This window comes from Tursiops truncatus, chromosome 6 (genome assembly GCF_011762595.2).
Source record: "Tursiops truncatus isolate mTurTru1 chromosome 6, mTurTru1.mat.Y, whole genome shotgun sequence".
NCBI classification, from domain to species: Eukaryota; Metazoa; Chordata; class Mammalia; order Artiodactyla; family Delphinidae; genus Tursiops; species Tursiops truncatus.
The window spans coordinates 7,892,427-7,906,852 of record NC_047039.1 but is presented as its reverse complement, the minus strand read 5'-3'; the positions used below and the strand labels follow the sequence as shown (position 1 = coordinate 7,906,852).

General features: G+C 53.6%; 2 protein-coding genes across 3 annotated transcripts in view; one reads left to right on the top strand and one right to left on the bottom strand.

Moving 5' to 3' along the window:
- The window catches only part of FDFT1 (farnesyl-diphosphate farnesyltransferase 1), a 57,002-nt gene extending 53,561 nt beyond the window's left edge, over positions 1–3,441 (top strand). Inside the window, exons 6-7 of one of the 2 annotated variants that reach the window (XR_012332355.1) lie at positions 805–877; positions 1,869–3,441. The gene's annotated coding sequence lies outside the window, so the exon portion shown is untranslated. Of the gene's footprint in view, positions 1–804; positions 890–1,868 lie in introns of both variants that reach the window. The other variant, XR_012332354.1, reaches the window with a different exon arrangement.
- Positions 1,810–14,426, bottom strand: part of CTSB (cathepsin B) — a 30,014-nt gene continuing 17,397 nt past the window's right edge. The window contains exons 2-10 of the mRNA XM_019932381.3: positions 9,641–9,791; positions 8,576–8,661; positions 7,551–7,665; positions 5,860–5,978; positions 5,025–5,110; positions 4,593–4,736; positions 4,146–4,262; positions 3,022–3,150; positions 1,810–2,697 (exon numbers count right to left, since the gene is read on the bottom strand). Of these exons, the coding sequence (XP_019787940.1) occupies positions 2,612–2,697; positions 3,022–3,150; positions 4,146–4,262; positions 4,593–4,736; positions 5,025–5,110; positions 5,860–5,978; positions 7,551–7,665; positions 8,576–8,661; positions 9,641–9,766 (1,008 nt within the window). The 5' untranslated portion in view covers positions 9,767–9,791 and the 3' untranslated portion in view covers positions 1,810–2,611. The remainder of the gene's footprint in view (positions 2,698–3,021; positions 3,151–4,145; positions 4,263–4,592; positions 4,737–5,024; positions 5,111–5,859; positions 5,979–7,550; positions 7,666–8,575; positions 8,662–9,640; positions 9,792–14,426) is intronic.

The window sequence follows — 14,426 nt, the reverse complement described above, 5'->3', positions numbered from 1 at the left end:
TTTTGGCTGCATTGGGTCTTCGTTGCTGCGTGTAGGCTTCTCATTGTGGTGGCTTCTTGTTGCAGGGCACGGGCTGTAGAGCGCAGGCTCAGCAGTTGTGGCGCACGGGCCCAGCCATTCCGCGGCATGTGGGATCTTCCCGGACCAGGGCTTGAACCTGTGTCCCCTGCATTGGCAGGCGGATTCTTAACCACCAGGGAAGCCCTAGGTTATTCTTAGTTTTGGAAACGGAGCTCTAAGGCTGGTTCTTAAACTTTAGTGAACTGCTTGAAGGTTCCAGATTGCTAGATTTCTCAGTGGATCTGGGGAGGTGCCCCTAAACCTATGTTTTTAACAAGTTCCCTGGTGACACAAATGTTGCTGGTCAGGAGACCAGCTTGGGAACCACTGCTCTAAGGCGTTCCTCAAACCATAGTGAACGTGTCACTTGGAGTCTTGGTTAACTACAGATGCAGATTCAGGTCTGTCCCCAAATTGTGCATTTCTTGCAAGAACCTCGGAGATGGCAATGCTGTTGGTCCATGGACCACTCCTGAGGCTCCCAAGTACAGTTTCTGATGCCTATTAAAGGAACGGGAAAGGTTGGACTACCTTTGCTCACCCTTCTAAATCTGAACAAAAATACGCCCTTCTCCATGTAAACGAAAAGGCACTGTCACTTCCAACTGTCATCTTGTTTGGGGGCACCCAAGAAAAACTTCCCACCTACTGAACTGAGGCAATGAGGTGGTGGTAGTGGGGTAGTGTGTACTGAAGTAGTGACGTCAATCCCAATCGTAAACATTGCTTTCTATTTTCTAACAGACTCCTCAGGCCAAGCACGAAGATGCCCCGAGGTCCAGTTCGGTTCACTTAGTGTATCTCTGCTGGCATTTGGGTGAGGATGGAGGTGGGTAAGGGGTGCGAATTGGAGAAAGTAGTAAACAGAATTATTCAGCGCAGTTTGGGAGTGGGTAGAAAATGTTAGAACTTCACTGAGCTTATGAATGTATCCTAGCTGAAATTGTACAGATACTGCAATGAAGAATTTGTAGCTTTAACCCTTGTTAAACATTCTGTAAGTACTATGAGTTTCACCAGTTTTTCCTGCAGTGATGTTCACCAGGTGTTCAAGAGCGTATCTGAGGTAGTTCTGATCCTAATTTCTGGGGCACATCAGAAGTTAAACCTCCTGTGCTTCTGGAAAGAGCTGGTTCCACTCCCAGTTGTGGAAGGGAAATGACTTGGGGTATTGACAGGCCGGGGTGCGGGTAGAGGTGGAGATTCAGCCTCCTGTTCCCTGGAGAACTAACTGGGGTCCTCCCGTTGTGTACGGGTAATTAGGATGATGCAAAGCAGCAGTTCTTAACGAGCGTCTCAAGAGGCAGGAGCTCATAACTGCACACGGGCTCTGCCCCGACCCGGGAAGCTGGTCTTCCAGCAGGACTGGTTACACCACCAGCACACCACGCCTGCAGGAACCCTCAGGTCACTGCTGGTGTGCAGTTGGTAAAATAAAGAGGTAAGAGTTCTTACCTCTTTAATTAAGCAGGCACAGAGTTCATCGAGGGTTCGGGCAGTGTGGGGTGGTAGATTTATAGAAAAGGGTTGATGAGAATGACAGGAAAGTAAGAAGAGAGGAGGTGCTGTGGTTTGAAGGTATGGCTGCAGCAGTGAAGTTAAAAATTAGGTATTTATTTTGTTCCACTCAACCCAGGCAAGATATCCCTGGTTAGAGGTTCAAGGGCACCCAGATCCATGAGGAGAGACAGCAGCTAAATGTCTACAGACAGTGACAAACAATCTTCGAGATGCCACCAGGACGCAGACTTCACATTGAAGAAGAGGCATTTTATTGGCAGTCATTCTTTTCTTTGTTATATTAACAGGATGAAGCAGTGATTTCAAAACAGTAAAAGCCGGCTTCTCCCCAGACTGTGGTATCAGAGGGCTATCAGAGAGCAGCAGGTAAGAGAAATCTCAACCACTGAGTTTGAAGGAGACAATCTGTACCACTAGTACAGCTCTTCCAACCAGCAGACTCTCATCCACCTGATCAGCCGAGGAGCACACAACAGAAAACCTAAGAATCATGCCAAGGACAAGACCAGCGAGGGTTAGCAGCACTGCAGACCTCGACAGACGCAGGGGCCCTGGGAGAACGTGGCTTTCTCCAAAGGGCTGCCCCCACTATCTATCTCTTCTCAACCTATTCCGGATCCAGAAAGCTGCCTGCTTGGGTGGGAATCCATCTAGCTAGGAGAGCACTGCTTCCCACTCCTTTGGGAAACTACAAACCCTTCCGGTCTGTCCTGCTCCCTGGTGACGCAGAGGCGGGGGCAGCAGGCACTACACAGCTGGTCTACAGCAGAGGCTCGCTCTGCTTCGGCAGACGCTTACTTGCCTAAGTGCTTGCGTCGTGACAGCAGCCCGTCCGCTGGGCTGGCCTTGGCTGCGTCTCCTTGGAAGACAGTGCGGATGGCAGACATGAGGCTCGGCCTGACCCAGTCCTTCAGGCCCTGGCTAAAACTCAGACAATTCCTACCCCTGCATCTCATCCCCAGTCTGAATGGCGGTATTTAGGGAAAAACTGCCCCAGGGCCGGCAGACAGGCCCACAGGAGTTACATCTTCTAGTACTGACGAGTGCATGGGATTCCAGCCACAATTTCCGATTCGATTCCACAGTGATCCTCTCCTCTGAGGATTTTAAAGAAGCCTAGAGAGCAGAAGATGCCTTTAGAGAGTGCTTGGCTTTTGCCGACATATCCAGACCCACCCCTGAAAAACGGGGAAACGGAAGTCACAAACCAGCCCCAAAGCTGTCACCAGCCGGCCCACAAGGTGCTCTGCCGGCTTCCGTTCCGGCCCCTGCACCTGGTGCCGTGGGGACCCAGGCCCAGCACACACCCTCCCGGGATCAGAGGCTGCCCTCGTGGAAGCCCCGGCTCCCTGGCACCTGCACAGCTGGCGGAGCAGGACAGGACGCCCGCTGTGCCCTGCTCAGGGGGCCCTGCTCTCAGCAGGAAGGGGCTGCGCTCACCATTGTCACCCCAGTCAGTGTTCCAGGAGTTGCCGACCAGCCAGTAGGGGGTGCCGTTCTCCACTCCCCAGCCCAGGATGCGGATGGCGTGGCCTCCCATCATCTCTCCTGTGACGTGCTGGTACACCCCTGGGAAAGGAGACAGCGGTCAGGCCGGGCAGCCGCCCCATCTGCCACAGCACCCCTCCAGCTCACTGGTCACCCCGGGCAGGACGGACGGGGCCGGAGGAAAGGACCGGCCCTGGCGTTCCACAAGAAGCTCCAGGGGTTCCCACAACATTTTGGAATTACTTATTTTGAAAGCCTAACAAACACACTATAGGAGGTAAATATTAAGATGGAGGCCAATCAAATGTGTTTGTTGGTTCCCTTTAAAACTAAAGTTGTAAATTCTAATAAAAATACCAACAGTTAACTGTGTTACATACAGTGACTTCACGTAATGATGTGTCGAAAGGGTTCCGTGGCTTAGTTTCACTGCTGCTCTGGGGCACACCCTGCAGAGGTGCTGTGGGAGAGGGGCTGGGCTGGCAGTGCTGATGACCCAGAAAGATGCTGGCTAAGGTGCTCTGAGGACCCCCAGGCTACCGCCTCACTGGTGAATCACTTCGTCGAATTGGAAATGCGTCCTCTCAGGTAATACTGGTGGAGATTGTTAAGAACTACCAACTTTATCATTTTTCTTGCCAGGCACCTTGGTTTTTTTTCTATAAGATTGGAGAGCTTTGGAGTTTTCGAGACAGAAGCCCTCAGCACAGACTGTTCGTCTGGAATGGGGGATTTCTAAGCTCTCAGGCGGGGACCATCCTGTCCCCGGCCGTTTGAATCCCCACAGTAAGGTGCTCCCTCTTTCCTCATCCACTGGGTGCTGGGCATGACGCTTAGACTCTGCCAAGGCCAACGTGAATGCGATGAGGAAGCAATGGAGGCGGGGATGGAAAGGCTCCCCAAGGAGAGATGTGAGCTGGCCTTTCCGCTGCGGAGAGCTCTACCACCAGCCAAGGAGCAGCCAGGGGCGTGTGGCCCCACCTCCCCCTGGAGGCCCACCTCCCCCCAGGAGGTCCTGCCAGCCGGGAACCCAGCCCTCCCTCCCCCTCCAGCTGCCACCAGGGGTCGAGACCCACCAGACTTGTACAGCAGGAAGTCCGAATACACGGAGAAGGCCCCCTCGACTGGGCCGTTTTTGTAGATCTCCGCCATGATCTCCTTCTCGCTACCGGAGACGCTGTAGGAACTGCATCCTGCAAAGAGACCGGCCAAGTCAGGCAGGGCGCCTCCCACAGAGGGTTGCACGGGGCCTGAGACCCTGGAAACAGGGCAGGCAGCACCCAGAAGGATTCTAGGGCAGACTACTCCCCCATGAAATGAGACCTTTGGTCTCTTCCTTCCTAGGCTGGAGTTCTAAGACACCATTCCCGCAGACTTCAGGGTGGAAACGGGCAGAATGCAGTGTGCTGCTCCCTCCCGTAAGATAGGCCCCATTCTGTGTTCCTGACCTAAGACCCCAAAGCCCTGGTCTTCCCTCCTTGCCTTCCCCCGGCCGGTGCACTGGGGGCGCCCGCCCCGCTTACCAAAGTGCTTGTCTTCTTTGTAGGATGGGGTGTAGCCGGGCTCACAGATCTTGCTGCACTTGGGGGTGTCGCCCTCCCCCGTGCACGGGGGCCGGGAGCCGTTCACGTGGTGCTCGCAGGGGGGGATGGAGTAGGGCCTGCAGCCTGGAGGGCCAAGGACAAAGGTGGGTGTCAGGAGGAGGCCCGTCGAGGCCAGAGTGAAGAATCGGGGCGACGGCTCGCGGGAACAGAAGCCTCAAGTCTGCGGCACTGACCCTGTCCTCCCGTTGCTAACTGCCATGCACAAGGCTGCCTTGTCTTTCGACCTGGATTTTCAGCCCAGCATTCCTGCCCTCAACCCTTAACCTCTACTTTATAGGGGAAAATGAGACCACTATTATTCCTGCATATAAAATCTATCTGGCCAGATGGGGGCTGAGGGCAGACACTCACCCACATGTGAGTTATAGAGGCCCCCGGACACCAGGCCTTGTTTCGTCCAGAAGTTCCAGGCTCCAGCGGGGAAGCCGCCATTACAGCTGAGAAAAGAACCACTGGTTAAACTTATGGTGAGAGTGGTTCTCGCTGCTCCCAGACCACAGCCCGGTGCACCACCACTGCCTTTGGCAACTGGCGCGACAGTTCTCCCAGACCCCCAAATGCCCCATTCATCCTCCCGACAGCCACTTGTTGCAGGGACTCGCCCCCAGCAGACAGGAAGTACTTTCATAATCACGTCCACACCAGGCTCTGTCTTCTGTCTAGACAGCGGTTCTCGAAGGGCAGTACGTTAGAATCCCCTGGGGCTCTTACAGAACCCCAATGCCAGGGATTCCCATTTCATTGCTGTGGGGTGAGACCTGGGCATTTTTTTTTTAAACTCTCAGGTATTGCTAATCTGCAGCCGCATCTGAGAACCACTGTTGCAGAAGCAAGGGCAGAGTTGGCAGAAGACAGGATCTGGTTACGAACGTGGCTTATCTGGGAGCCCACCACCCTTAATTACAGAGGAGACAGGCCCCAGAGACCACTACATTTCCTCAAGCAGGAAGGGAACCAGCACGACAAAACCCAGAAGCTAAGCCGCCTGTGCGGAGAACCTGTGTCTGGCCCCCATGGCCCACACCCAGCTCTGCGCGGCCGGCCTGGTTTCCGACGCCCCGGGTCCCCATCGTGTCTCAGCAGAGGCGTCATCCTGCCTGAGGGAGCGGCGCTCCCACCGCAGGGAGCCCCCCGGCCAGCGCCCACCCGCAGGTCTGCTGGGCGGCTTCGAGGGCCTCCGACTCACCCCTCCCCACACTCGTCGCCACAGCAGGTCAGCATGTCCTCGGCGGACACCTCCACGTTGACACGTCCATTGCTGCGGATGCAGAGCCGGTCAGAGATGGCTTCCACCGCCCCGAACGCCTGCAAGAACCGGCACACTGAGCCCCATCCTGCACTGCGGGCCCTCCAGCCTCCACCCGGGGGGCGACGTCAGGCACCCCGTGCCTTCCTGGTGGCTGGTCCCTCTCCACGGCAGCGGAGGGGCCTGGTACTCAAGCTGGGCATTAAATCAAGAGACAAGTCCACCCCAAACCTCTACCTGGGCATTCAGTTCGCTGCTGAAACATGCGGTCTTTGGTTTCTGACATAAAAATATAGCTTGTACAAAGGACGAATACTGTATGAATCTACTTACATATGAGGTACCCAGACTAGTTAAAATAGTGAGAGACCAAAAAAAAAAAAGGGGGGGGGTGGAGCACAGAGCTGTTAGCGTGACCGATTCCCCCTTGGGCCCTTACAGTTCCTCCGATTCTTCTGCTGACCCTACCCAGGAATGCACGGTGCAGTCAATCACTTCTGTGTCATCAAAGGTTTTAGTATTTACTAGATTTTAATAATCACTAGGGCCTGGTAGCCTCTATGTTCTGTTAGTCCCCAAACAATGATGAAAACCTTCGCTGACATATTCCTGGTACCCACGAAACAGACCAGTTACCCATTCATGAATCTTAAGAATGTACTTTCCCTTTCCAAGCACCTACCTACCCCCCCATACCCTGGGTGAGCTATAAAACTGTCCCAGGGAGGGGCTTCCCTGGTGGCACAGTGGTTGAGAGTCCGCCTGCTGGTGCAGGGGACGCGGGTTCGTGCCCCGGTCCGGGAAGATCCCACATGCCGCGGAGCGGCTGGGCCCGTGAGCCATGGCCGCTGAGCCTGCGCGTCCGGAGCCTGTGCTCCGCAACGGGAGAGGCCACAACAGTGAGAGGCCCGCGTACCGCAAAAAAAAAAAAAAAAAAATGTCCCAGGGGCTCCTCAGCAGTGCAGAATGTGACTGCACGTGCTTCCGGACTGCTGTCCCCACTCAACCCCTCCTCCCAATCCCACCCTGCGAGTTACCCTGGAATACACTGATTTAAAAAAAGAAAAAACCACAAGAGACAGAAAGGAGAGGAGTGGTTGTTGAGGGTTGGTGAGAGGGGAATGGGAGTTAGTGTTTCGTGGGGACAGAGTCTCAGTTTTGCACAATGAAGGGCTCTGTGGACAGAGGTGGTGATACCTGCACAGCAACCCGAATGGACCCAACGCCACTGGGTGGTACATTTAATGATTAAGATGGTTAAATTTATGTCGTGTATTTTACCCAAACAAACACAATTAAGGTAGCCATTGATACAGATGGGATGCTTCTTCAAAGTTAATGGTATTTGCTGATGGCCTGGGACAGTGTGTCAAACAGAAATAAAAACTGCTTCACAACCCATACGTGGGACACGCCCTGTACAGGGCATTCTGCATGTACTGATTCTTCCGCCTGGTCCTGCAATGATTCACGACCTTAGGGATCCTTCTTGTTTTTATACTGGTGGAGATTGAGACTTGGGAACCTTCTGTGACTTGCCTAGTCACAGCTGGTCTAACCTCAACTCCCCTGGTCTCTCCCACCCCAACCTGTCCCCTGGCCCCAGCCCTCCCGGCCAGCAGGGTACTCACCCAGCAGGAGCCGCAGGAACCCTGGTCTCTGATCTCTCTGATGGTCGGGCAGTTTGGCCACTGTTCCCGGGCATCGAAGCTTTCAGGCAGAATCATGCCCTCAGCAAAGGCAGCTCTGGAAAAAGGAAGGTCTCTGTCACAAGCTGTCACCTTAGAACCCACTCTCCTATCCCCGCAAAGGTCACCTAGAAGGGGCCAGGCACAAGGACATGCAAAGGAGGGCGTATGCAAGGGTGTCCCCTTGGAATTTTATTTATTTAAACACAATTTTTTTTTTTTTTTTGGCTGTGCCGTGCAGCTTGCAGGATCTTAGTTCCCCAACCAGGGATCGAACCCGGGCCCTCAGCAGTGAGAGCGTGGAGTCCTAACCACCGGACCACCAGGGAATTCCCCCCTTGGAATTTCTAAAACAAAATAGGTTCTACTGCTCCACGTAACTTACTCTTCTGTACGTTTCTTTCTACACCCATTTTATGGATATCTTTGAAGAGTTTTCGCCACAGGGTCCAGATAATTGTATCTCTTGCTTCCCCAACCCGACCCCGAATCAAACATCTGCCCAGGTTCATCATTTTTTAAATACCTTCACAACTGTGTAATGGTCCCCATAACGTAACTATCCCATCCTGTTAGGTTTTTCTAACACTTCCTTCAAGAGTAGTATCTACATGAAAACAGAAACTGCAGACTTTTCCAGAAAAAAAAAAAACATTAACAGAAGATCATATGGCTTTTCTTAGATTTTCCTTAAATTATTCAAGATTGGGTCCATTCAGATCTTGGAGACCCAGACCTGGGGCCTTTCCCACTGCAGCTGGGACGCCTGGAGAAGCACCGTAGGAAACTCTGGCATCGGTGGCTAGCCCCTGTACCTCAGGCAGAGTCCCTGCAGCTCTGGGGGCAGTGACGCCTACAGATGCCAGGGAAGCCTTCTTGCCTCCCCCTACCCTCTGTGCCAAGCATCTCTGCTCCCATGGCAGCAGTGCTGGTGTAGCTGTGCGTCCTCCCCAGTAGTGGGCACTCACCTCTGGGGCAGCTTGGGCCCGCCCAGGAAGGTGCCACACAGCTTCTTCACGTAGCTCAGGTCCACGTTGTGGAAGTTGTGTCCAGCCTGGAAGACAGCCGCACCCATAGCAGTCACCCACCAACACGGGGCGGCAGCGGGGTGGGGATGTTTCCAGAGACGGGGTGGAGCACGCACACCACCCACACAAGCCCTGACAAGGCCGGGGGCCCCTCCACCTCCGCAGAGCAAGGGGGTTGGGGCACTGCTACAGAACAAATGTGTGTCCCCCCCAAAATTCATGTTGCAACCTAACCCCAATGTGATGGTGTTAAGAAGTGGGGCCTTTGGAGGTGCTTAGGTCATGAGGGTGGAGCCCCCATGAATGGGATCGTGCCCTTTTATAAGGCGACTCCAGAAAGCTAGCTTACCCCTCAGGCTAAGTGAGGGCACAAGAGGTCAGCCACCTGCAACCCGGAAGAGGGCCCCCCCCAGAACCCGACCGTGCCAACACCCTGATCTTGGACCTCCAGCCTCCAGAACTGCAAGCAACACATTCCGGTTTATAGGCACTGACCTCTGCGCTTTTGTTACAGCCGTCTGAATGGATTAAGACAGGCATCTGCAGAGCAGGCGGGGAGCGGCCCAGAGTGACCGCACGGGCAGTGGGCAGCTCTCAGACCAGTGGGGATCTCCCCCAAGCTGTACCACTTGCTGACGTCACGAGAGACCCTCCAATGCCCTGAACATGGCTTATCCCTCATCCCTCTGTTCCTGTAGCCTCGGGCCTCAGGGCTGGGCAGAATCACGGAGTTGGTGGTACTGATGGGCTGTGACACCTACCACGGTGGGGTTACAGTGTCTACCCGGTGGTGAACTCTTCCAGAGCTGGTTTTCCCCCATGCACCTTCACACACTCTCACACACGGACAACACATACACCAGGGAAGGGGACAGGGCGGTGCGCGTGGGCCTCAGTGGCCAGGTCTATGAATCAGATCAACTGTCTAGGACACACTGTCCCGTGGGCCACAGCTGCAGCCCCTCCCTCAGGAGTCAGAGTACACAGAAGGGGCCCCCAGCCCACCTTCCACGTAGTGTTCTGCTTGTTAACAAAGTTGACCAGCTCATCTGACAGAGGCGGGAAATGCACATTGCTCCAGGCACTGGTCAACACCACCAGGCAGCTGAGTGTGGCCAGGAGCCGCCACATTTTGGAAACTGGATCCTAGATTAACCTGGAAAGGAAAGGACACAAGACATCAGGATGCTTCTTCCCTCAGTTCAAGTGCTTGACACACACAAGGTGTCACCTCAGGTAGCACTGTTCTGGGGCCACAAACAACCCAGTGGTCAAAGGGATCCCATTCCGTCCTGGCTCTACCACCTGCCCCCTTGTGCTCCTCAGTTTCCTCTTCTGGAACTGAGGTGTCAGCAGACAGCCTTCAAGCCTCGGTGACCATGGGCTCTCAGGCCTTGTCTCAAAGTCCCAGCCCCTGCCCATAGCATGCAGGACTGTGAAATGGACTCATGTTTGTGTCCCGCGCCCCCAAATTCAAGTTGAAATCCTACCCCCCAAGGTGATGGTGTTAGGACGTGGGGCCTTTGGGGAATGATGAGGGTGGAGCCCTCATGAATGGGATTACTGCCCTTATTATAACAGAGCTCCTACAGAGCTCGCTGGCCCCCCTTCCTCCATGTGAGGACACAGGGGAAGTCTGAGCAGGCAGGGGGTCCTCACTGGCCGATGCTGGCCTCTGATCTGGGGCTCCCAGTCTCCAGAACTGTGAGCAGTAAGTTTGTTTGGAAGCCACCGTCTGTAGCATTCTGTTGTAATGGCCTGAATGGCTAAGACAGACTGTGTGCTTCTCCTCCAGGTGGCTGGGAGCATGCACGAGAGAGAAAGCCAAGAAAGGGCTGTGCTGTGTGCGTGAGGCCTCCTTGGATGCTGGCAGGACGCCACGTCACCCGGTCTCTAGAGCTGCTGCAGGGCCAGGGCAGGGCTCACAGTCTGAAATGATGCTGGTCACTGCATGGTTTGTAGATCAACTATCTCGTGAGCTGGGAGGTCGGGGCCGAGGCCGCTCTGCTATCTGTCAGAACCCACCCCAGGGCCCAGGCGACAAGCAGTTTCAACAAGTCCATCCCAAACAAATGGACAAACCCGGACCTTCAGGCAAAGTCGAATCCAGTGCCCTCCCCACTGTGGGCAACCTGCCTCTCCATGGGTTCCTGGAGACTTGTTCCTTGTGACTTCTCCCAAGTTTGTGCTCCCAAGGAATAAACAGCCTTTCCCCGTGATCATGTCTCAAGTGGAAGACCAGTGGGATGACAAACACGCGAGAGAAGATCGATCTCATGAGCCACGTTCTGGACACCAAACAAGCAAACACAAGCCCACCTCCAGCCCCGCGCGTGCCGTCTCGAGAGCTGGGAAACAGCTGGTTTGGCCGGTGGCACAGGTCTCCCGGAACTGTCCGTGGCTTTTCCAGTCAGCCAAGGGCTCTGCTTCCAGTTTCAGGGACGGGGCTCCCGAGAAGGGAAGCCATCCCATCACCACCAAGGCCTTAGCTCTTGGATTGGCCTGCAGGTCAGGAGACTGCCAACTTCCAGCTCAGCCTCTGAGGCACACTCTTAGGCAAGAAGCTCTGATGAGAGCAAGAAATGTGACCTGGGCGCCACGGCACTGCAGGGCCTCGTGAGATGCCCACTCAGTAAGCGAGTGAGAGAGTGAGAGAGTGTGTGTGTGTATGCGCGCGTGCGCGTGCGCGTGCTGGGATCTCCTGTCCCTGACCTCGGGCTGGAACAGCAGGGTCACTGGGTCACCTCGGGTCACAGGTTTTTGTGAGGGGTACATGAAGATGACGTAGGTGACGGCACTGAACATGCTGCCTTCCACACAGTGATTTATATTCAGGGGAAAACCTAACTTAATTGTTGCTTAAGCAACAATTAACTTGGAGGAATCCATGTGTGAAGATAGCCAGACGGTTCTGGAGAAGAACAGTGATGGAGGCCTGAAGGTCTGGGGTGGGAAACGTATGATAAACCCTGGGTGACGCCAGCCCAGGAAGAGCTGCATCAACTAAACGGGCCATTTGGAAGCACATCCTACGAGGGAGGAAACAGCACATCTTGGTGGATGGTGCCTGCACAACTGGCTGTGCATTTTGGGGAAAAAACCCCAAAAGACTCAATCTTTACTCTCAAGTCCTTACTATACAAAAAGTGCTACATGAAACAAAGATCTTGAATAAGAACAGAAGTTGTATGAAGAAAATAAGGGCACTTTTAAAAATGTAACGTTGGCGTGAGGAATGCCTAAGATCGACATCAAATAGAATCTTAAAGGGGAAAATGATTACATGAAAATAAAGCCTCTCTTCTAGAAAAAAACAAAATATAAAGTGACAAATGGACAAAAACCAGTCCTTACAAATACTTAGGGTTCTGTTTCCCTAATACGCAAAGGACTCAAAAAATCAGAATAGAAAAAGCATAATAGAAAAATGGCCAGAGGACATATACAGTAAATGTACAGAAAATACTATGGAAGGCCAACAGATACTTTAAGATGCTCAACAAAGAGGTATGTATCTTTCAGACTGGCAAAGGTGGCAGGGGTGGAAAGTTTTCAGCTGGGGTTAGACGTGTAGAGAAAACAGACGCTAACGCTGATGAATACCCAGTGGTAGGTATGACCCAAACTCTATCAATTCTCCTAACTGCATGCCCTTTGACTCAGCAGTTTGACATTTAGAAATGTATCCCACAAGCCTCAAGACGAAAGATACCGGTATACGGGTGTTCACTAAACATTCTTGGTGTTCGCAGAAGACCGGAAGGAAAGCAACTAATAACATTAACTGTCACAGCTGTGGTAAATGCTTAAATAACAGAATATAAAAGCAGCCATTAAGAAATGAACTAGTTGAAGTGAATCACACCGTACTGACAAAAAAGACCAAAACAGACAGTAAGTGAAGGGGAGCAAAGCAGCAGGTGAGTCATGGCAAGTGTGAGCCCATCAAGCCACGTACATGTTTATCCCTGTCATTCGTGCAAAACATTGAGAAAAACATACACAAGTCCCAAGAAACTGATTTTCACTATATAGCCGCCTTTTTTTTTAAACGAGCATGTCACATATATATATATATATATATTTTTAAATGAGCATGTTATATTTGTGGGTTTTTTTTTTTTTAAGGAAGAATAATAGCTGGTGCTACCAAAGACCCGGAGCCACCCACCTGAAAGAACACTTGTTCTGATGAGCCCCCAAACGCTCTGTTTCCAATCAGATGCCTTCTCCCCAGTGACTTCCTGCTCAGAATGCTTAACCTTCCCATTTTCAGTGACTCATGGGGAAGCTGATGCTCATGTGACCCTGTGTCAGGAGCCTCCAAACTGTTAGGAAACGTCTTGCCGTGTCCGCGTGTGGCAGGAGGGGCGACAGAGCTGTCCGGGGCCTGTTTTAAAAGTCTTCTGGGCAGAGACGCAAAGCAGAGGGTTCCTTTATATCGACACCCTGACTTACCCCTGGCATCTTAACACTGCCCCAAGATGGGAAGTGTGCTCCCCACAAGAGGGCGTCTGGACCCACCAGGCAGGGGGAGGCCTGGCTGATGGGCCCGTCAGAATCGCACCTGGAAGGGTCGCCACCCTAGGCTCTCACCACTACCTGTCCAGGTGTCAGGAACATGGCAGGGTCCTCAGGAAATCAGAGGCCATCCGCGCAGAACACTCCCCGTGTGTCAAACAGGAGCGTCCCCAGGGCCCCCTGCGGACTTAGCCGGCCGCTCACGTGGAGCGTGGGACCCCTCCACGCAACCGGACTGCACAGATCTCTGGTTTCTAGAATTCCCTGGCGGTCCGGTGGTTAGCTCTTGGCGCTTTCACTGCCGAGGGCCTGGGTTCGATCCCTGGCCACCCCTGGTCCGGGAACTGGTATCCCGCAAGCTGCGTGGGACAGCCAAAAAAAAAGACGAAAGGATTCTCTGGTTTCGCGGGGGCGGGGAACGTGGGCAGCTCCCATTTGGTTCTCAGTTGCCGTGCTGACAACTGCCCCACGGTCCACCCTCCTTTCCTGCTCCACGGCTCCTGCCAACTGTTCTCCCTGCTCATCCCTGGCCTCAGTGAGAACCGGGCCCGTGAGCCTGGGGTCAGGGTGCAGTATGAATCACCACTCCAGTCTGGTCATGGGGCCTTCCCTGCAGCCGCAGCCCGCCCGCCGGGGCCACAGCATCACAGGAGAGCATCTGGGCTGGAGTTCAAGTGGTCAACAGCCGCCGGAGCCGCTGGAGAGGATGAGAGTGGGGCTGGATTCCGCTAACTTCCCAACTGTGTACCCGCCTTCACTGAGCCTCAGTCTCACCACCTGTGAAATGGAGCTGGTGAGCACTCGTGTCCCCGGGTGGAAGTCCAGAGTGAAAGGAGGCTGCCTGCCAGTCAGAAGGCAGCAGAGGCCCCACCCTTCTGCTCCTCCCTGTCTCCTCTCCTCTCCCCACTTGCAGTCCATGCCAGACAAGTCCAGTTCACTCAAACCCGCCCAAAGTACCTCCACATCACAAAGCGCCCCAATTAAAACTGAGATTTTAACTCCAATCAATCTCCCAACGGACCTCTCCTTCTAAGGGTCCAGAGGTTGCTGAGATGCCAGAGAATACGGAATCAGATTTCTCCTCCTGTGGGGACAGACAGATGCCCCTGCATTCCAGTGAACACCACCTCTTGCTTTCTGTCCACATCCACATGCATCCTGAAACAGGACAAACTAAGTACAAATGGTTTAAAGCATGAGCTATGCTGTTACAAAGCCAGTCACGATCCCACTCGTGGTCTCAGCATGAAACACCACCAGCTTCCACTTC